General features: G+C 48.4%; 1 protein-coding gene across 4 annotated transcripts in view; it reads right to left on the bottom strand.

Annotated features, from left to right (window-relative positions):
• Positions 1 to 1,416: 1,416 nt before the first annotated feature.
• BCL2L1 (BCL2 like 1) overlaps positions 1,417 to 20,582 on the bottom strand; it is a 55,130-nt gene continuing 35,964 nt past the window's right edge. For all 4 annotated transcript variants that reach the window (XM_083360991.1, XM_083360990.1, XM_083360992.1 and 1 more), the window contains exon 3: positions 1,417 to 2,800. In XM_083360991.1, coding sequence (XP_083217117.1) covers positions 2,663 to 2,800 — 138 coding nt within the window. In that variant the 3' untranslated portion in view covers positions 1,417 to 2,662. The remainder of the gene's footprint in view (positions 2,801 to 20,582) is intronic.

Here is a 20,582-nt window from a genome sequence, read left to right as displayed (position 1 = left end):
TGCTGGGTCGTGTGAATGTCAGCAGGAAAAGGCAGACCACCACATCCCCTCTCCCCGGCGGCTTTCACGGGCCAAAGCCGGAGGTGATGGATACTGTACTTAAAACACATCTGGGGAGCCCTGGAGGGGGGGGAGGGGAGAGGGCTGCCCTGCCTCGGTCCACCCTGCTGGGTCCGCTTGAAATGGTACATAGGGTCTTCTCTCTGAGCAGCGGGTTGGACTAGAGCACCTCCAAGGTCCCTTCGGACGCTCTCATCCTGACTTTGCCCATCACTAAGGGCAGCCCTGGAGAGCCCACTCACCCACCCACCCACCCACCCACCCCACGAGAAAGGAAAAAAGAGGACCCAAGAACCAGACTGGACCCTCGGCTCAAACACCACAGTTTTATTGAAGGATTTCAACTTCCATCTTCAAATCCACCTTTTGTCTTTTTTTTTTTAATTTTTCCCTCTTCTCTAATAAGGGGCTCGTCTGAGGCCTGGACACCAAGGAAAGCGGGGGGGGGGGAGGAGGAGGAGCAAACTCAAGGTGCAGGTGCCAAGCTTGGGGGGGCTGGAAAGGCAAGAGCTGGGCTCTCCCCCGCCCCAGCCGACAGGCCGCCCTTTGCAATCAAAAGGGGTGGGTGGGTGGGTTATATGGGGCACAGGGGGAGGAGGGGGGAGGCGGAGAGGGAGGGCAAGCACAGCCAAAACACATAAATACAGACATACGGTTAACAAAAATAGTTATTATTGTATTCACAACTGAATAAAAACTACTCTCCAATATATACAGCTGATCTCGTATATCTTCGGGGAGGGGGCAGCCAAGCTGCCAGGGCGTCCTGGGTTTTTGTTTTTTTTTTTGTGGGGAGGGGGATGCTAGGCCAGAGACGGGGTGGTGTTGGTGGTGTCATGTGAGTCTGCGGGGTGTGTGGGTGGGATGGAGTCACTTGCTGAGGAAGGCTGGTGCGGAGGGGGGGGCCATCATGCTCCTCGGCAGGGAAAAAAGACCCTCGCCAAGACCCAGATCTGAGGGGGGGGCATCACGCTGCTGTGTGGCAGGAAAGGACCCTCCCCCCCAAATGCCCCATGCCCTAGGCTGCTGCAGAGCCCAAGGGAGATGCAGACCCCTCCCTCCCTCCCCCCTAGCTCCACCTGCCCTCCCCCTGGCCCACTTTTCCTCCGCTACCCCCTCCCCGAATCCTCAGGCACCCCCCCCCAAACTCTGACCACGGACCTAACACTTGCAGGAAAAAAAAAGAGAAGTGCAACCCCTCCCTCACCCCCCACCCCCGTTCCTGACACCCCCCCACCCCCACTTACTCGGCAGAGCCTCAGAAAAACCACCGGTGCCCCGACCCCTCCGGCGTAGGGTATTCCTCCCCTTCTCCTCCCCTCCCACACAGAGCCCCCCCACCTCAAAGGGCCCTGCTGCAGATGCCCGCTCTTCCTGGAAGCTCCTTGGGCAAAGGCCAGGCGGGGGTCCCCGGAGGGGTGAGCGTGCAATTAGCAGCTGATGGTAAACACCTTTGCCGATAATGCAGCGCGCCAACCCCCCCCCACCCCACGATGCCCTCTGCCAGCACTTACCTCCCCCCCCCAGTCCGCAGCCAGGTGGCGAGGGGGAAGGTGGCCTACGAGACCCCCACCCCAAACGCTGGAGAATTTAGGATTCCTTCCCCAGGGCAAAGAGGCTCTTTTTTTGGGTGTGTGTGTGTGTGTGGGGGGGTGTTGACGCATGATAGAAAGGGCACAGGACCAACAACTGAACGGGGAGGGGGGGGGAAGCCAGGAGGCTGGCATCATCCTTTTCCTGAAGAGTCGCCTAACCTGGCACAGGGAGCAAGCAGGCTGGGTACCCCCAGGCCACGCAGAGCGGAGAGGGGCGGCCTTGCCCATCCCCGTTTAACACCCCCCCAAAAAGCCCTCCGGCAGGGCCACGCAGAGTCGGGGTGGGCCCCGGGCTAGAGAAAGTGAGGGGCTTCCTAAGGCGGTGAGGGGGGCTTGCCTTGTGCCCCTTCCTCTCCCCCTGGCGAAGCTCTGTCGCCACGCACACACTCACACACACCCCGTCCCACCCCAGGAAGGAGTCCCCTTTCCCCTGGGGTCCCAGGAGCATAGGCTGCGTAGTGGGCAGGGTGTGTTCCGGAGGATCTAGGCGACTGCCTGTGGAAGGGAGGCTTTAAGAGTTATTTAACGGCAGGGTGGGGGGGTGGGTGGGAGGAGAAGCCACGTGCTTTCTCACTGGCCAAAGCCTGGGGAGGACGGGGAGGGGGGCAGGCCCTCCCCTCCCCAAAGCCACCCACTCGCCCCTCCCCAGGGCCTGGGTCTGCTGGGAGCACCTTTCACCACCTTAATTTGCAATTTCCAGAAGTGACTCTTTTGCGGATGGAAAGGAGCAGGAGACGGAGGGGGGGCAACGGGGGGGGGCTCTGAGGACGGGAGGAGTTGCACATAGGACAGCCAGAGACTCTGGGTCTTTTTGGGGGGGGAGGAGGAGGAGAGGAGGCGGCAGGGCAGGAGGCACCAGGAAGAGGTCTGTGAGTTGCTTGGAGGGGGGGGTGAGCCCGGGGTCGGGGAGCAGAGCCCCCTCCTCCCCACCCCCTGGAATGATTACGAGGCCGAGGAGGACGGAGGGCCGGAGCAGGGCCGAGTCTGGTCAGTCGGTCAGTCTCTGGCTATTTGCGGCTGAGCAAAGAGCCCAGCAGGACCACGCCGGCCACGGTGGCCCCCGTCCACAGCCACTTGTTGAAGCGCTCCTGGCCCTTCCGGCTCTTGGCGGCCGCGTCGTTCCCGTACAGGTCCACAAACCGCTCCTGCGAGGGGAAAGAGAAAGGAAGGTGAGGCCAGACGCTAAACACAAGAGGATGCACGGGGACCTTGGAGGTCGTCTAGACCAACCCCAGGTGCACGCGCACAAGGACGGGCAAACAGATCCATGAGCTAATGGTGTAGGGTTAGGCATTTTATGCTTCAGGCAGAACTAGAACTCACCGTCTCCTGGTGATTGGCCCAAAGTCACCCAGTGGCTTTCGTGCTTAAAGCGGGACTAGAACTCACTGTCTCCTGGTGATTGGCCCAAAGTCACCCGGCTGGTTCTCCTGCCTAAGGCGGAACTAGAATTCACCGTCTCCTGGTGATTGGTTCAAAGTCACCCAGCCAACTTTCATGCCTGCAGCAGGAATAGAACTCACCGTCTCCTGGTGACTGGCCAGACACACCCAGTTGACTTTCAGGCCTAAGGCGGGACTAGAACTCAATGTCTCCTGGTGATTAGCTCAAAATCAACCAGCTAGCTTTCATGCCTAAGGCAGGACTAGAACTCACTGTCTCCTGGTGATAGTCACCCAGCTGATTCTCCTAAGGCGGGACTAGAACTCACTTTCTCCCGGTGATTGGCTCAAAGTCCACCCAGCCAGCTTTCATGCCTAAGGCGGAACTAGAACTCACCATCTCCTGGGGATTGGCCAGAGACACCCAGCTGGCCTTCATGACTAAGGCGGGACTAGAACTCACCGTCTCCTGGTTTCTAGCCTTGTGCCTTAACCATGAGACCAAACTGGCTGTCAAGTCCTTTTATCATAGTTTTGCAGCTAGTGAGAGCTGAAGGAGGCCATTTTGGAGCAATGGCGACCTCCTGGCACTGGGTTCAAGACAGCCCGAGAACCCGGCTGTGGTTTCCCCAAAAGCTTGATTTTCTTGGGGATTTTGCTCGCTTTCACGGCTGCTGCTGCTGTCCTCCCCCCCACCACCCTTACCGTTTGGGGCTTGTATTTGATGTTTTTAATTTATCTCAGTGTTGCGCAGAGAGCTCCGGTGATTGGTGGACGAGTGAGTGTGTAATAAAACGAATAAATTTGCAGGGATGCCGTGCTTACTGTTTAGCAGCAACGGCAAAAGGCTTTCTTTCTTTTCTTTTTTAAAAAAAGCAAAATCATGCTGGACATTGGGGGGAGTGGACGGCCGTTTGGCTGAAGCTTCGAGTATAAAAATAAATGGCTGCACCTAAATAGCAAACCTCCTGCCAAAGTTTTGGCCTCTTTCCCACTCCTTCCGCTCAGACTATGTGGGAATACCTGTCCAAGTCACCATCTTAAAAATGGGTGGGTGGGACTTCTTTCAGCCTGAGTTCAAGGTGCCCAATTCTGCCCTTCTGAGGCTTCCCCCTTAGGAAGGGTGAGACCCCCTCAGCCAAGCTAGCTTCCTTCCTTCCTTCCCTCCCTCTCTTCCTCCTCAAAAATCAGTATATTTTCCTTCCTTCCTTCCCTCAAAATCAGTATATTTTCCTTCCTTCCTTCCTCATAATCAGTATATTTTCCTTCCTTCCTTCCTCAAAATCTGTTCCTTCCCTCCTCATAATCATTTTCCTTCCTTCCTTCCTCAAAATCAGTATATTTTCCTTCCTTCTCTCCTCATAAAGTATATTTTCCTTCCTTCCTTCCTCATAAAGTATATTTTCCTTCCTTCCTTCCTTCCTCAAAATCAGTATTTTCCTTCCTTCCCTCCTCATAATCAGTATATTTCCCTTCCTTCCTTCCTCATAATCAGTATATTTTCCTTCCTTCCCTCCTCATAATCATTTTCCTTCCTTCCTTCCTTCCTCAAAATCAGTATTTTCCTTCCTTCCTTCCTCATAATCAGTATATTTCCCTTCCTTCCTTCCTCATAATCAGTATATTTTCCTTCCTTCCTTCCTCAAAATCAGTATATTTTCCTTCCTTCCCTCCTCAAAGTATATTTTCCTTCCTTCCTTCCTCAAAATCAGTATTTTCCTTCCTTTTCCTCAAAATCAGTATTTTCCTTCCTTCCCTCCTCATAATCAGTATATTTCCCTTCCTTCCTTCCTTCCTTCCTCATAATCAGTATATTTTCCTTCCTTCCCTCCTCATAATCATTTTCCTTCCTTCCTTCCTCAAAATCAGTATTTTCCTTCCTTCCTTCCTTCCTCATAATCAGTATATTTCCCTTCCTTCCTTCCTCATAATCAGTATATTTTCCTTCCTTCCTTCCTCAAAATCAGTATATTTTCCTTCCTTCCCTCCTCATAATCATTTTCCTTCCTTCCTTCCTCAAAATCAGTATTTTCCTTCCTTCCTTCCTCATAATCAGTATATTTCCCTTCCTTCCTTCCTCATAATCAGTATATTTCCCTTCCTTCCTTCCTCATAATCAGTATATTTTCCTTCCTTCCCTCCTCATAATCATTTTCCTTCCTTCCTTCCTCAAAATCAGTATTTTCCTTCCTTCCTTCCTCATAATCAGTATATTTCCCTTCCTTCCTTCCTCATAATCAGTATATTTTCCTTCCTTCCTTCCTTCCTCAAAATCAGTATATTTTCCTTCCTTCCCTCCTCATAAAGTATATTTTCCTTCCTTCCTTCCTCAAAATCAGTATTTTCCTTCCTTTTCCTCAAAATCAGTATTTTCCTTCCTTCCCTCCTCATAATCAGTATATTTCCCTTCCTTCCTTCCTTCCTTCCTCATAATCAGTATATTTTCCTTCCTTCCCTCCTCATAATCATTTTCCTTCCTTCCTTCCTCAAAATCAGTATTTTCCTTCCTTCCTTCCTTCCTCATAATCAGTATATTTCCCTTCCTTCCTTCCTCATAATCAGTATATTTTCCTTCCTTCCTTCCTCAAAATCAGTATATTTTCCTTCCTTCCCTCCTCATAAAGTATATTTTCCTTCCTTCCTTCCTTCCTCAAAATCAGTATTTTCCTTCCTTTTCCTCAAAATCAGTATTTTCCTTCCTTCCCTCCTCATAATCAGTATATTTCCCTTCCTTCCTTCCTCATAATCAGTATATTTTCCTTCCTTCCTCAAAATCTGTTCCTTCCTACCCTCCTCATAATCATTTTCCTTCCTTCCTTCCTCATAAAGTATATTTTCCTTCCTTCCTTCCTTCCTCAAAATCAGTATATTTTCCTTCCTTCCCTCCTCATAATCAGTATATTTTGCTTCCTTCTTTCCTCAAAAATCAGTATATTTTCCTTCCTTCCTCCCTCTCTTCCCTCCCTCCCTCTATATATCACCCATCTGGATGTTCAAAGTTTCCTGCCTGAGGAGGGGGTTGGACTAGAAGACCTCCAAGGTCCCTTCCAACTCTATAATTATTATTACTGTTCTTATTACCCTTATTACTGTTACTATTACTGTTATGATGGTGATGATGATGATGATGTTTTAGCCTCCAGTCTCCTAGCTTATTTGAGGCTAGGACCTCCAATTTCACCCTTTTTTAAAAGCTTCCTCCTCCAAGTCTACCAGCATTTGAAAAAACCAGATAAACGGGGCCAGGCCATTCTTGAAGGAAGGAAGGGAGCTCCCGGTTCGTATTAGCCAGGACTGGGCAACGCTAAGACAGCCGGCCCCGTTGCCTCATTCATTGCTGAGCTTTGGTTTCTGCTTCTGCAACCAGGAGCCACGTCCCCGTCCTGTCCACCCATCTCTGGATCACATGCGCACCACATGCGCACCACTCCAGCAGCCTGTGCAAAGGGGCCCCCGCCGGGCGCACCCACACGTGGCCTGGCTCATGATTCCCTGGTGATGTTTCGGGAGTGTCAAATCCATCTCGGCCCTCTCCCCTGCGGGCTGATCTGTAACACCACACCCAGCCCCACCCTTCAGCAAACCCACAATTGTAGACTGGAAGGGACTTTGGAGATCTTCTAGTCCAACCCCTGCTCGAGGCAGGAGACTTTATTAACAGCCAGGTCAAACAGCTGGGCGGGCTGTGTTTTGAAGACCTCCAGTGATGGAGCACCCACAATTTCTGGAGTCAAGCTGTGCCACTGAAGGAGAGTGTAGCAGTGGGGAGGGACCTTGGAGGTCTTCTAGTCCAACCCCCTGCTCAAGCAGGAGATGCTCCACCATCCCAGGCAAATGGCTGTCCAGTCTCTGCTTAAAAACACCCCCACCTGCTCCTGCTTCTCTCTGCAATCCCCACTCCCTTCTAGCACTGATGATGTTCCCTAGTTGGGTCATGAAACGTCTGCAAGAAAACCACCAAGCTCGGAGAGCACCAAGGAACCCAAAGTTCTCCTCCTCCACCACCTCCCCCCCTCACCACAGATCCCCTCCCTTGTAGCACTGATAACAACAACAACGTTGGAAGGGACCTTGGAGGTCATCTACTCCAGCCCCCTGCTCAGGCAGGAAACCTTATTCCATTTCAGACAAATGGCTGTCCAGTCTCTTCTTAAAAACTTCCAGTGTTGGAGCATTCACAGCTTCTGGACGCAGGTTGTTCCACTGGTTAATTGTCCTCACTGTCAGGAAGTTTCTCCTTAGTTCTAGGTTGCTTCTCTCCTTGGTGAGTTTCCATCCCTTGCTTCTTGTCCTGCCTTCAGGGGCTTTGGAGAAGAGCTTGACTCCCTCTTCTTTGGGGCAGCCCCTGAGATATTGGAACACTGCTATCATGTCACCCCTCACCCTTCTCTTCGTTAAACTAGACATCCCCAATTCCAGCAACCGTTCTTTGTATGTTGTAGCCTCCAGTCCCCTGTTCATCTTTGTTGCTCTTCTCTGCCCTCTTTCTAGGGATGAAAGTGTCTGAAATTGTCTGAAATTGCTTTAAAATCAGGCTGGACCTCAAGAGGAACGCTTCACCCGGGCTTCAAGCCAGTCACCGGAGTCCGTTCAGTGACTGTTTCGAAGCACCGACAGCAAAGGAAAATAGGGACTCATGACGCTTTTCCACACTTATGACCGCTGCAGCGTCTCTAGTTTAATGAAGAGAAGGACATGATAGCAGCCTGCCAGTATCTCAGGGGCTGCCCCAAAGAAGAGGGAGTCAAGCTACTCTCCAAAGCGCCCAAAGGCAGGACAAGAAGCAACGGATGGAAACTCATCCAGGAGAGAAGCAACCTGGAACTAAGGAGAAACTTCCTGACAGTAAGAACGATTAACCAGTGGAACAACCTGCGTCCAGAAGCTGTGAATGCTCCAACACTGGAAGTTTTTAAGAAGAGACTGGACAGCCATTTGTCTGAAATGGTGTAGGGTTTCCTGCCTTAGCAGGGGGTTGGACTAGATAACCTCCAAGGTCCCTTCCAACTTTATTATTATTATCCCCAGGGTCACATGAACCAAAATTCAGACACTGGCGGCCGACTTATATTTATGACTGACACGTGATTCCCCTCTTGCGACCTTTGGATAAGCAAAGTCAACAGGGGGGGGGGGGAAAGCCACATTCGCTTAACGACTGTGTTCCTAACTTAATAGCCACAGTGAGCCATGGAACGGCTGTGGCCAGAAAGTTTGTAAATCAGGGCAAAACTCACTGAGCAACGGTCTTGCTTAGCGACAGAGATGTTGGGCTTGGTGGCGGCCATACGTTGAGGACTACCGGTAATAAGACCGGCTGGTGGTTCTCGACCTTAGCGACTTTGAAGAGGTGTGGACTTCAACTCCCAGAATTCCCCAGCTAGCCTCTTAAAGGGGCAGAGAGAGAGAGGGGGGGCAGGGAGAGAGAGAGAGGAAAAAAACTACTCTAGGAGAATGGAATTTGAATATTTTGGTGAGCAGCCATCAAAAATATCTCTCCGTGCTTTCAGCGTTGGAAATAAAATGACATTCCAGGAGAATCCGATATTTGGGTGGCCAATCAGATTCAGCACTCTGCCGTTTAAAACCAACAAAAAAAGGGGGGGGCAGCAGGACTCTGGAACGGCCTTGCAAATCGGAGTTGGGGCTCCCGGACCCCAGAAATGAGAAAAAAGGATTTGACTGTCGAACAGTTCAGCGGGGAGGATTAGAAACGATAGTGATCTCTTCTGTTTTCCAAGGAGAGTGATCCGGTAGGAAAGCTCGGAGCTGCGTTCCGATCTCTCGTACGGAAGAAGCTCTTGCTAAGAATTTATTTTTCAGGCCGGGGAGGAGAACCAGCGCTGGATCGGCTCCGAGTAAATCAGGAGGGTGCTGTGTGTAAAAAATTTTGTGTCCTTCGGAGGGATATTTCTATTGCACCGATATTTTAATCCCAGCTGGCTGCCCGGTTGAGCTAGCTGACTTAAAAAGCGGGTTGAAGGAGCCACGAGAAGTCCTAGCTGGGGAATTCTGGAAGTCCACAAGACTTGACGTTGCCACCTTTGGAAAGCCCTGGAGGTGGTTTTCTGAAGATACGGAAGGGGCTAAGGAAGGGAGGACGGGACCTGGATCTTCAGGGGCTTGAAGGCAGAGGCTGGATTGATCTTCTCGTCCATCTTTGGCAACGGAGCATCAGTCAGCAGAGGAGAGAGATGTTGCCAGCTGCCCACGTCTTCTGGATGGACTGTTGCCCTCATCACGCTTCTTCAGGAGACAACTGGACCTCCTTGTTTTTCTTTGAAGAGGTTTCGCTTCTCATCCCAGAAGCTTCCTCAGGTTCTGACCAGATGGTTGGGAAGGGAAGGATTTATACTCCTTGCAGACAGCTTCTCGTTTGCATCCTTTTAGAGAGTCGTCGAGGCCACCTGAGAGGTTTATTACCTGTGTCCTCAGGGTCACCTGAGTGGTGCAAACGGGTCGTGGAGCCTCCTTGGAACCGCTGAAAGGACGGTGTGGTAGACTGGAGATAGAGGATGTCGTGTCCCTCCCCGTCTGTTGAGGGGAGGGCTGCTCAATGTTGACCTAATGGCCTCTTGGACCTTTCTGAATGTGGACTTTCATTCTCCACCATTCAGTCCGAGCTGAAGAAGCTTCTTGGACGAGAAGCAAAACCTCTTCCAAGAGAAAACAAGAAAAGTCCAGTTGCCTCTTGAAAAAAGAAGCACGTCTGGGACAACCAGGACCTGGATGGCTGAGAATCTCCACAGGCATCACCTCCAGGATGTCCTCATCTGACCAGACCTGGTCTCCTGATTGCTGAATAGTTTGCAACAGGGCTGTGCCGACGATTCCCCAACCTCTCGAACAACAGACTGATTCTTCGAAGTTGTGGCGCACATTCTGTTAAGAGTTGGAAGGAGCCTCGGAGGTCATCTAGTCCAACCCCCTGCTCAAGCTAAAAGACTCTATATCCATGATGGCGAACCCATGGCACGCAGAGCCCTCTCTGTGGGCACGCGCCCCGTCGCCCCAGTCCTAGGCTTTAAGCTGGGTTTTATAAAACCTTTTCGCTTTAGGCCTCCACCGCCATGTGCACAAAAAAAAAAAAAATCAATCAATCAATTTCAACCTCGTGGGAAAAAAAAAACATCTCGCAAAGTTGGAATTGAACTTTTTAGTCCCACCCAGTCTGCCGTTACCACCACAGCCACGCCCACCCAATGGGCAACACCCACCCAATGAGCCACACCCACCCAGTGGGCCACGCCCACCCGGCACCCGACGATACATAAGTGAGTTTGGGGTTGCAGTTTGGGCACTCGGCCTCCAAAAGGTTCGCCATCACTGCCCTACGGCAGGGGTAGGCAACCTTGGCTCTTTTATGACTCGTGGACTTCAACTCCCAGAATTCCTGGCTCAGGAATTCTGGGAGTTGAAGTCCACGAGTCATAAAAGAGCCTTGGTGGAGCAGTGGCAGGTTCAAGTCCCACCAGACTCAAGGTTGACTCAGCCTTCCATCCTTCCGAGGTAGGTAAAATGAGGACCCAGATTGTTGGGGGCAATTAAGCTGACTTTGTAATAATGCCGCTTGGGGGGGGGGGAAAGCCCTAATAAGCAGGCAGATACATAGAATGAAGGCTACTGCTAAGCTTGTAAGCCGCCCTGAGTCTTCGGAGAAGGGCGGGATATAAATGGAATTAAAATAAAAAATTAAAATAAAAAATAAAAGAGCCATAGTTCCCCCATGCTGGCTCAGGAATTCTGGGAGTTGAAGTCCACGAGTCATAAAAGAGCCTTGGTGGAGCAGTGGCAGGTTCACATCCCACCAGGCTCAAGGTTGACTCAGCCTGCCATCCTTCCGAGGTAGGTAAAATGAGGACCCAGATTGTTGGGGGCAATAAGCTGACTTTGTAATAATGCCGCTTGGTATGTGTGTGAAAGTCCTAATAAGCAGGCATATACATAGAATGAAGGCTACTGCTAAGCTTGTAAGCCACCCTGAGTCTTCGGAGAAGGGCAGGATATAAATGGAATTAAAATAAAAAATTAAAATAAAAAATAAAAGAGCCATAGTTCCCCCATGCTGGCTCAGAAATTCTGGGAGTTGAAGTCCACGAGTCATAAAAGAGCCGAGGTTGCGTACCCCTGCCCTATACCATTTCACTCAAATAGCTAGTTGTCCGGTCTCTTCTTAAAAACTTCCAGTGTTGGGAGCATTCACAGCTTCTGGAAGCAAGGAGTTCCACTGGTTAATTGTCTTCACTGGTAGGAAGTTTCTCCTCAATTCCAGGCTGCTTCTCTCTTTGATCAGTTTCCATCCGTTGCTTCTTCTCCTGCCTTCAGGAGCTTTGGAGAACAGGTGAACTGGCTCTTTTTTTTGTGGCAAAAAGAAAGAAAAAGAAAAAAAAAAGCTGGTAGTCCCGCAAACCTTAAGTGCTGCTGCTGGCAAGGCCCGGCTGCGATCTTAGTTGAAGGCGGAAATCAAACAATGATCCTCTTTCCTAGTAAGGGAGGCGTCCTTCCGCCCACGGAAGACATCCATGCAGTTGCTACGTTCCTTCTTCCCTAGGCCGGGATTTCAGCCAACAATGGGAGGGGCAGAAGGCACCACCCAGCCTCTGCAAGGCCACCCAAGATGCAGGGCTGCCTATATGAATAAGGGCACCTCTATGGACATGGTTTGGGATGCTAGCAAGGCCTATATGAGAGGGGTGTTGATATATATGAACAATAAACATAGATGTGCTGTGGAAGCTAGGAGGAAAGAATTGGAGAATGAAATAAAGGAAAAAGAAAAGGCTTTGATTTTGAATCCAGAGGATGTGAAGTCTAAGGAGGCTATTAAACTGTTAAGAGGAATGGATTGAGTATATCCAGAACAAATATGGGACTAAGAAGTTTCATGTAGCATTTGAATAAGTCTTCCTTTCCTTTTTTTTTGTTTTCTGTTTTTTTTAAATATATTTTATATTAATAGTGTTTGTAGTTATCCTATATGAGCTAGAGAGTGATAGATTTTAGAGTTTATGGTTGTTAGCATATGGTTGTTTATGATTCTTCTTTTGTTTTTTATACCTTGTACTTAGCTCTGGGAAGTCGGGGGGGGGAGGGGTAAGGAGGGAGGGATAGGGGAGGGGTAGGGGGGATTGTCAAAGATAAAATGTATGATAAAACTTTTCAATTAAAAAAAAAAAGATGCAGGGCTGCCTGCCGCTCACCAAGCAGAAACAGGAAAGGGGCTGGGTGGGTGGGTGGGTGAGAAAAGACAAGACCCTTCCACAAAGCAGAGATGAGAGAGATGCTGAGCTTGGAAAGGCCGAGGTTAGAGAGAAATAAACTCTCCAAATTTCTCGGAGAGAGACCCAGCGAGGGACCTTGCAAGAGGAAAAGGGGGTTGCTGGGACAATATTGGAAGAAGGATAGTTTGCCCACTATAGAAGAATGGGTGTTTAAAGTTTCGAATCTTGCAGAAATGTCTAAGATTTTTGCTTATTTGAAAGATCATTCACAGGAAAGATATATTTCAGTTTGGAGGAGATGGATAAATTATATTCAGAACAAATATGGGACTAAAAAGTTCCATTTAGCTTATGAGTAGATTTTAGTGGGATATTGTTATTGGCACGTTGTTTGTAGTTATGTCAAAGGGGAGTTAAAGCACATTATGAATTTGGTTAATTGTATATTATGCATAATTTTTATTTAGAATATGATTATTGTAACTATAATCCTGTATTTAGCTCTGGGAAGTGGGGGGGGGGGAAGTGGGCGGGTTTGGGGTGGGAGGGATTTGGGGATATATTGTAAAATTTTGTTTTTGTAAAACTCTTTAATAAAAAAAAAAACAAGGAAAAGGGGGTTGCAAAAAAAACAAGGAAAAAATACTCCAGCTCTCACGGGCCCTGCTTGATCCTCCATGGATTTTCCCTCTTCTGCAAGCAGACGGAGCAGTGGAGAGGCTGCCACTGTCACCCTCTTTCCTGATCCATTGTGAAACCTTCGCTCGTTCCGCCGGGACCTGAAGACCTGGCTCTTTGAGCTCTCTGGCCTGGACTGAGAATATTCATTGGGATTTTTTAAATTGTATTTTAAACTGGGGTTTTGTTTCAAGGTCAATATAATCTTTTTAATTGATTTTTAAGTTTTGTAATTTGTTGTATTGTTTGTTTTTTTTAAAAAAAAACACCTTGTGAACCGCCCTGAGTCCTACGGGAGAAGGGCGGTATATAAATCGAATAAATAAATAATAAATTGGTAGCGCTTTACAAAGCCCTAGTAAGGCCACACTTGGAACCCTGCATCCAGTTGTGGTTGCCAAAACACACACACACACACACACACACACACACACGATGTTGAGACTATGGGAAGAGTGCAGAGAAGAGCAACAAAGATGATCAGGGGACTGGAGGCTAAAACATATCAGGAACGGTGGCTGGAATTGGGCATGTCCGGTTTAATGAAGAGAAGGACGAGGGGGGACAGGATAGCAGCCTTCCAATATCTCAGGGGCTGCCCCAAAGAAGAGGGAGTCAAGCAATTCTCCAAAGCGCCCGAAGGCAGGACAAGAAGCAACGGATGGAAACTAGTCAAGGAGAGAAGCAACCCAGAACTAAGGAGAAACTTCCTGACAGTGAGAACAATTAACCAGTGGAACAACCTGCCTCCAGAAGCTGTGAATGCTCCAACACTGGAAGTTTTTAAGAAGAGACTGGACAGTCATTTGTCTGAAATGGTATAAGGTTTCCTGTCTGAGAAGGGGTTGGACTAGATGACCTCCAAGGTCCCTTCCAACTCTGTTATTCTCTGTTACTTAGCCATTTTATTGCTTGTGCCTATTTTACAGGAAGCACTGAACTTTTGTCAAGGGAATGTCCAAGGAAAGTTTTGTCTTGGGCGGTCCTTGGTGCTCTCTGAGCTTGGCGGTTTTCTTGCAGACGTTTCATGACCCAACTGGGGAACATAACTGGTGGAGAAGCAAGTGGGGTTTGCAGAGAGGAGGAGGATTTTGGGATCCTTGGTGCTCTCTGAGCTTGGCGGTTTTCTTGCAGACGTTTCACGACCCAACTGGGGAACATCACCAATGCAAGCTTAGTGTTAATCTCTGCTTACCTGGATGTTGACTGCTGGTGAGGAAGTGTTGTGCTCTTTTTATTTAGCGCTTTGACTGACTCTTTCGAATGGTGGGCAGGTGTTGTTTATCTCTGTGCACCTGCTGATGGCGGATTTGTCTGAATGCCAAGCTTTCCAGCAATTTTCTAGTGTTTTGAAACTTGGCTTGGTGTAGGATGCTCACCATCATTGCCCAACCACGCTCAATGTCGTTTCCAGTTGAAACTATGATGAAGTCTGTCTCTATCCCCCCACGATGTTTTCATCATGTTTTCTGACTGCTAGTTGGTGTTTACTCATCACTCCCACCAACGCCGACAGGACAAACCACCACATTTAAACAGAAAGCAAACCACTTCCTGCTTGCACTGATGATGTTACCAAGTTGGGTAATAAAACGTCTGCAAGAAAACGAGAGAGAGAGAGAGAGAGAGAGAGAGAGAGAGAGAGAGAGAGAGAGAGAGAGAGAGAGAAGAGAAGAGAAAGGAGAGAGAGAGAGGAGAGAAGAGAAGAGAGAGAAGAGAAGGAGAGAGAGGAGAGAGACAGAGAGACAGAGAGAGGGAGAGAGAGAGAGAGAGAGAGAGAGAGAGAGAGAGAGAGAGAGAGAGAGAGAGAGAGGAGAGAAGCAACCTGGAATTAAGGAGAAATTTCCTAACGGCGAGAGCAATTAAACAGACATTGTGGGTGCTCCATCACTGGAGGTTTTTAGGAAGGGACTGTGCAGCCATTTGTCTGAAAGGGTCTCCTGCTGGAGTAGGGGGCTGGATAGAAGACCTCCGAGGTCCCTTCCAGCTCTATTATTCTATGTTCTGTGAGCAAAGCTGGCTGGGGAATTCTGGGAAATGAAGTCCACAGATCTTAGACTTGCCAAGTTTGAGAAAACGCCACTTTAGACCCTCTTTCCTGATCCACTGTGAAACCTGGGCTAGTCCTAGCCCTTTTCAAAGGCGTGGACCTCAACTCCCAGAAGTTGAAGTCACCGCGTATTAAAAAGGTTGTGAAATATCACTCTGTCTCTCTCTTCTCCCAATAAACTCCCAGAGCCATTTTGCTTTTTTTTTTTAATGGGTCTGTGATTAAAACCCGGGTGTGAAGTAAACAATACCGGTGCGTGCCGCCTGGCCATGCCCACGACAAAACTTGTGCAAGCCAGAAACGAGGCCGTCGGTTGCATCACCGCCTGTCAGAGACAGCAGAGCAGGGCCTTCCTTTGTATGGGGAAATGACGGATCTCGCTTCCGCAAAGTTGTAAATTGCCTTTCTGAGGAAACCCTGACTGGATGCCAAGGAGGCTGAGGTAACCGCTGCAGACGTGCTGGCGTGTGTGGAAAGAGACCCAGCCCGTAAGGAGCAGCCCATAATCCTCCCAGAGGTGCTTTTTATTATTATTCATTTTCCATGGAGGCAACTGGACTTGTCTTGTTGTTGTTGTTGTTGTTGTTGTTTTTTGAAGAGATTTCGCTTCTCATCCCAGAAGCTTCCTCGGGTTCTGACTGGATGGTGGGGAACAGAAGGGTTTATCACGAGCCGTCCGCCATTATCTAATCCAGCGTTTTCCAACCTTAGGAACTTGAAGATGCGTGGACTTCAACTTCCAGAATTCCCCAGCCAGCATAGCTGGCTGGGGAATTCTGGGAGTTGAAGTCCACGCATCTTCAAGTTCCTAAGGTTGGGAAACGCTGATCTAATCAAGAGCTGAAGAAGCTTCTTGGATGAGAGGCGAAAAGTCTTCAAAGAAAAACAAGAAAAGTCTGATTGCCTCCTGGTGGGGGGGGGGAAGCATCTTTGGGATAAAAAAAGGCATCTCTGGGAATCTCCACAGACATCAAGCAGCCCATAGGCCCTGTGTTTGAGAAGGTAGAATATAATAATAATAATAATAATAATAATAATAATAATAATAATAATAATAAGAATAATAAGAATAAGAATAAGAAGAAGAAGAAGAAGAAGAAGAAGAAGAAGAAGAAGAAGAAGAAGAAGAAGAAGAAGAAGAAGAAGAAGAAGAAGAAGAATAGCAGCAGCAGCAACAACAGCAAAAGTTGGAAGGGACCTTGGAGGTCATCTAGTCCAACCCCCTGCTCAGGCAGGAGACCCTCTATGAAGAACAGATGAAGAACGGTTGCAGGCCAGTCTAGAGAAAAGAAGGACCAGGGGTGGCATGATAGCAGTCTTCTAGTATTTGCGGGGCTGCCACACACACAAAAAGGTGTGTGTGTGTGTGTGTGTGTGTGTGTGTGTGTGTGTGTGTGTGACCTTATTTACCAAAGCACCAGAAGGCAGGACAAGAAGCGACGGAGGGAAACTGATCAAAGAGAGAAGCAACCTGGAATTAAGGAGAAACTTCCTAACTGTGAGGACAATTAACCAGTGGAACAGCTTGCCACCAGAAATCGTGGGTGCTTCATCACCGGAGGCTTTCAAGAAGAGACTGGACAGACACTTGCCTCAAATTGTACAGGGTCTCCTGCTTGAGCAGAGGGTTGGACTAGAAGACCTCCAAGGTCCCTTCCAGCTCTATTCTGAATTGAAGAGTCTGATGAAGAGAAGGACGAGGGGGGACATGATAGCAGCGTTCCAATATCTCAGGGGCTGCCCCAAAGAAGAGGGAGTCAAGCTATTCTCCAAAGCGTCCAAAGGCAGGACAAGAAGCAACGGATGGAAACTCATCAAGGAGAGAAGCAACCTGGAACTAAGGAGAAACTTCTTGACAGTTAGAACAATTAACCAGTGGAACCACCTGCCTCCAGAAGCTGTGAATGCTCCAACACTGGAAGTTTTTAAAAAGAGGCTGGACAGCCATTTGTCTGAAATGGTATAGGGTTTCCTGCCTGAGCAGGGGGTTGGACTACATGACCTCCAAGGTCCCTTCCAACTCTATTCTATTCTATTCTTCATTCTATTCTATTCTATTGTATTCTTCATTCCTTCTATTCTATTCTATTCTAATTCCATTCCATTCCATATTTTCTATTCTTCTATTCATTCTTTATTCTATTCTATTCTCTCTTCTCATTGTATTCTATTCTATTCTATAATCTGTTATTTCTATTTTCGATTCTATTCTATTCTATTCTATTCTATTCTATTCTATTCTATTCTATTCTATTCTATTCTATTCTATTCTATTCTATTCTATTCTATTCTATTCCATTCCATTCTATTGGTTTTCAAGCTCATCGTGAAAAATCAAGAAGGATCAGGACGTCAAGGAGGAAGGAAATGACCGAGGTCCTCGGGACCGACCACGTTTTAGCTCTTCTAAAGGGAAAATCATGATGTGCTTCCAAGGAAGAAGGAGATTTCTTCATTAAGGAAGGGACCCCTTTGTTGAAATCTGGAAGCAGCTGATCCGCTCTGCGCAATCTGGCAGCCAGCCACGGGGCTGCCGCGCTGCACCAAGCGGGGTGTCCCTTCCCTTCTACCCATGCGTTCCTCCTCCTTATGGGAAAAGGGAATAGAACAGCTCCGAAGCCTGATTAACGTGACCTATATAATAACGGCGCAAAGTGCAGCGGGGGGGGGGGGGGGGGGGCGGGAAACGCAGCTACTCTGCAGGCCCTTGTCTTGAAAATGCACCGAAGGACGAAGAAGGAAGGAAGGAAGGAAGGAAGGAAGGAAGGAAGGAAGGTAAGGAAGGGAGGGAGGGAGGGAGGGAGGGACGAAGGAAGGATGGTTGATTCGATTTAGAGGAGAATAATTAAGGGGACGGCAAGATCCTTCCATTTGATTAGGGCCCATCTGCAGGTCTCGTGGTGAGGGAGACGCCGGCCAAATCTGGAGAAATTGGCATGGTTGTGGGGAGGGAGGGTGGGTGAAATGGACATAAAACCACACGTGGCTTTCAAAACAGGGAAATGCATGTCTGCATCTCCCTTGGACTCTGCAACGGTCAAGTGCATTGGGCACTGTGGGTGGGGGGGGAGGAGAGAGAGAGAGAGAAAGAGAGAGAAAGAGGGAGGGAGGGAGGGAGGGACAGACAGACAAGACAGACAGGGGTCTGGAGGGCTGTCTTTTCCAGCAACAGCAGCAGAACTTCCCTCCTACCCCTCATTAGCACTGATGACGTTGCCTAGTTGGGTCATGAAACGTCTGCCAGAAAGCAACCAAGCTCAGAGAGCATCAAGGACCCCACAATCCTCTTCCCCCTCCTCTTCTCTTTTCTTCTCCTCCTCCTCTCCGCAAACCCCGCTCCCTTCTAGCCAGACTGATGATGTTGCCTACTTGGGCCGTGAAACGTCTGCAAGAGAACCACCCAGCTCAGAGAGCACCAAGGACCCCACAGTCCTCCTCCTCCTCCAGCACTGATGACACTACCTAGTTGGGTCATGAAATGTCTGCAAGAAAAGAAGCCAGCTCAGAGAGCACCAAAGACCCCACAGTCCTCCTCCTCCTCTCCACAAACCACACTCCTTTCAAGCACTGAACATGTAAGCTAGTTGGGTCATGAAACATCTGCAAGAAAACAAGCTCAGAGCATATCAAGGACCCCACAATTGATCTCTTCTCCTCCTCCTCCTCTCCACAAACTCACTCCCTTCTAGCAATGATGATGTCGCCTAGCTGAATCATGCAACATCTGCCAGAAAACAAGCCAGCTCAGAGAGCACCAAGGACACCCCTCCCCACTCTTCCTCCTCCTCCTCCTCCTCTCCACAAAGCCCACTCCTTTCTAGCACTGATGATGTCACCTAGTTGGGTCACGCAACGTCCGCCAGAAAACAAGCCAGCTCAGAGAGCACCAAGGACAACCCCTCCCCACTCTTCCTCCTCCTCCTCCTCCTCTCCACAAAGCCCCACTCCTTTCTAGCACTGATGATGTCACCTAGTTGGGTCACGCAACGTCCGCCAGAAAACAAGCCAGCTCAGAGAGCACCAAGGACCCCCCCCACACACACAGTCCTCCTCCTCCTGTTCAATTTTAGTGAAGAAGAATCGCAAGAGCTCTCCATTTGATTGGGACTGTGCTACGCAGGGGCTGCCAGGAAAGAGGCTGGCAAAATTTGGAGAAATGGTCCTGCGGAGGTGGGAATATTGAGGAGGATCCCTTCAGACTTTGTGAATAAAATAGCAGCAGCAATGGCACTTTTAAGACTTATATACCGCTTTGTACTGCTTTCAAGCCCTCTCCAAGCGGTTTACAGAGTCAGCCTGTTGCCCCCAACAATCTGGGTCTCTCGTTTTATTGATCCGGGAAGGATGGAAAGCTGAGGCGACCTTGAGCCGGTCAGATTGAACTCCCAGCTGTGGGCAGAGTCAGCCTGCAATACTGCAGTCCAATCATGGCGTCACCAGACATAGAATAGGTGACGATAGATAGATAGATAGATAGATAGATAGATAGATAGATAGGGAGTAGAGAGAGATGATAGATGATAGAGAAGGGTAGAGATAGATAGCTAGATAGCTAGATAGCTAGATAGCTAGATAGCTAGATGATAGATAGATAGATAGAAGATACAGATAGAGAAAAAATGATAGATGTTACATAGGTGGAGATATATATACAGATGATAGATAGATGATAGGTGATAGATGAGAGAGAGAGATATGTAGATAGACAGACAGACAGACAGATAAGATAGAATATGTGATTAGACAGATAGACGTAGGCAGATAGACAGACAGACAGACAGACATAGATACATAAGATAGAATATGTGATTAGACAGATAGACATAGGCAGATAGATAGACAGACAGACAGACATAGATACATAAGATAGAATATGTGATTAGACAGACAGATAAATGTAGGTAGGTAGGTAGGTAGATAGATAGAATATGTGATTAGACAGACAGATAGATAGATAGATAGATAGATAGATAGATAGATAGATAGATAGATAGATAGATAAATAATTAGCCGGCAATACGGCGCTACCAAAATGGGAATGAAGCAACAAATGGCTTCCAAAACAGGATTATCTTGGTCTGGAGGGCCATTCAGACAGCAAGGCCATTATGAAGCAAGCAGAACAGCTGTTTGGTTCGTGATGTAACAGCGAAGAGCCTAGAGGAAAACAATGGCGATGCAACACAGCCTTCCCCAAGCTGGCGCTCTCCAGATGTTTGGGCCTTATTTTTGTGTTTAACAAGGGTAGGAACTAGAATGACCAAAACAATCTGTATTTCTATTTTTTTTAAAAAAAAAATTGTAAGGGATGCCTTGATGCCGTGTCTCCTTTCAAAGAGGCAAGAAAGGAAGAATGGATGTTTGGATCCAGAGACTGAGGATTAGATATAATAGAATACAGGTTGTCCTGGATTTACAGCAGTTCATTTAGTGACGTTCAAAGTTACAACGGCATTAGAAAAAAAAAGGTGACTCGCGATCATTTTTCACACTTACGACCGTTGCACCATCCCCGCGGTCACGTGGCCAAAATCCAGATTCTTGGCAACTGGTTCGTATTTATGACGGTCGCAGTGTGCCGGGATCACGTGATCCA

Source organism: Vipera ursinii (assembly GCF_947247035.1).
Source record: "Vipera ursinii genome assembly, chromosome: 3".
Taxonomy (NCBI): Eukaryota; Metazoa; Chordata; class Lepidosauria; order Squamata; family Viperidae; genus Vipera; species Vipera ursinii.
The sequence above is the reverse complement of the archived record's forward strand: the minus strand, read 5'-3'. Positions and strand labels throughout refer to the sequence as shown.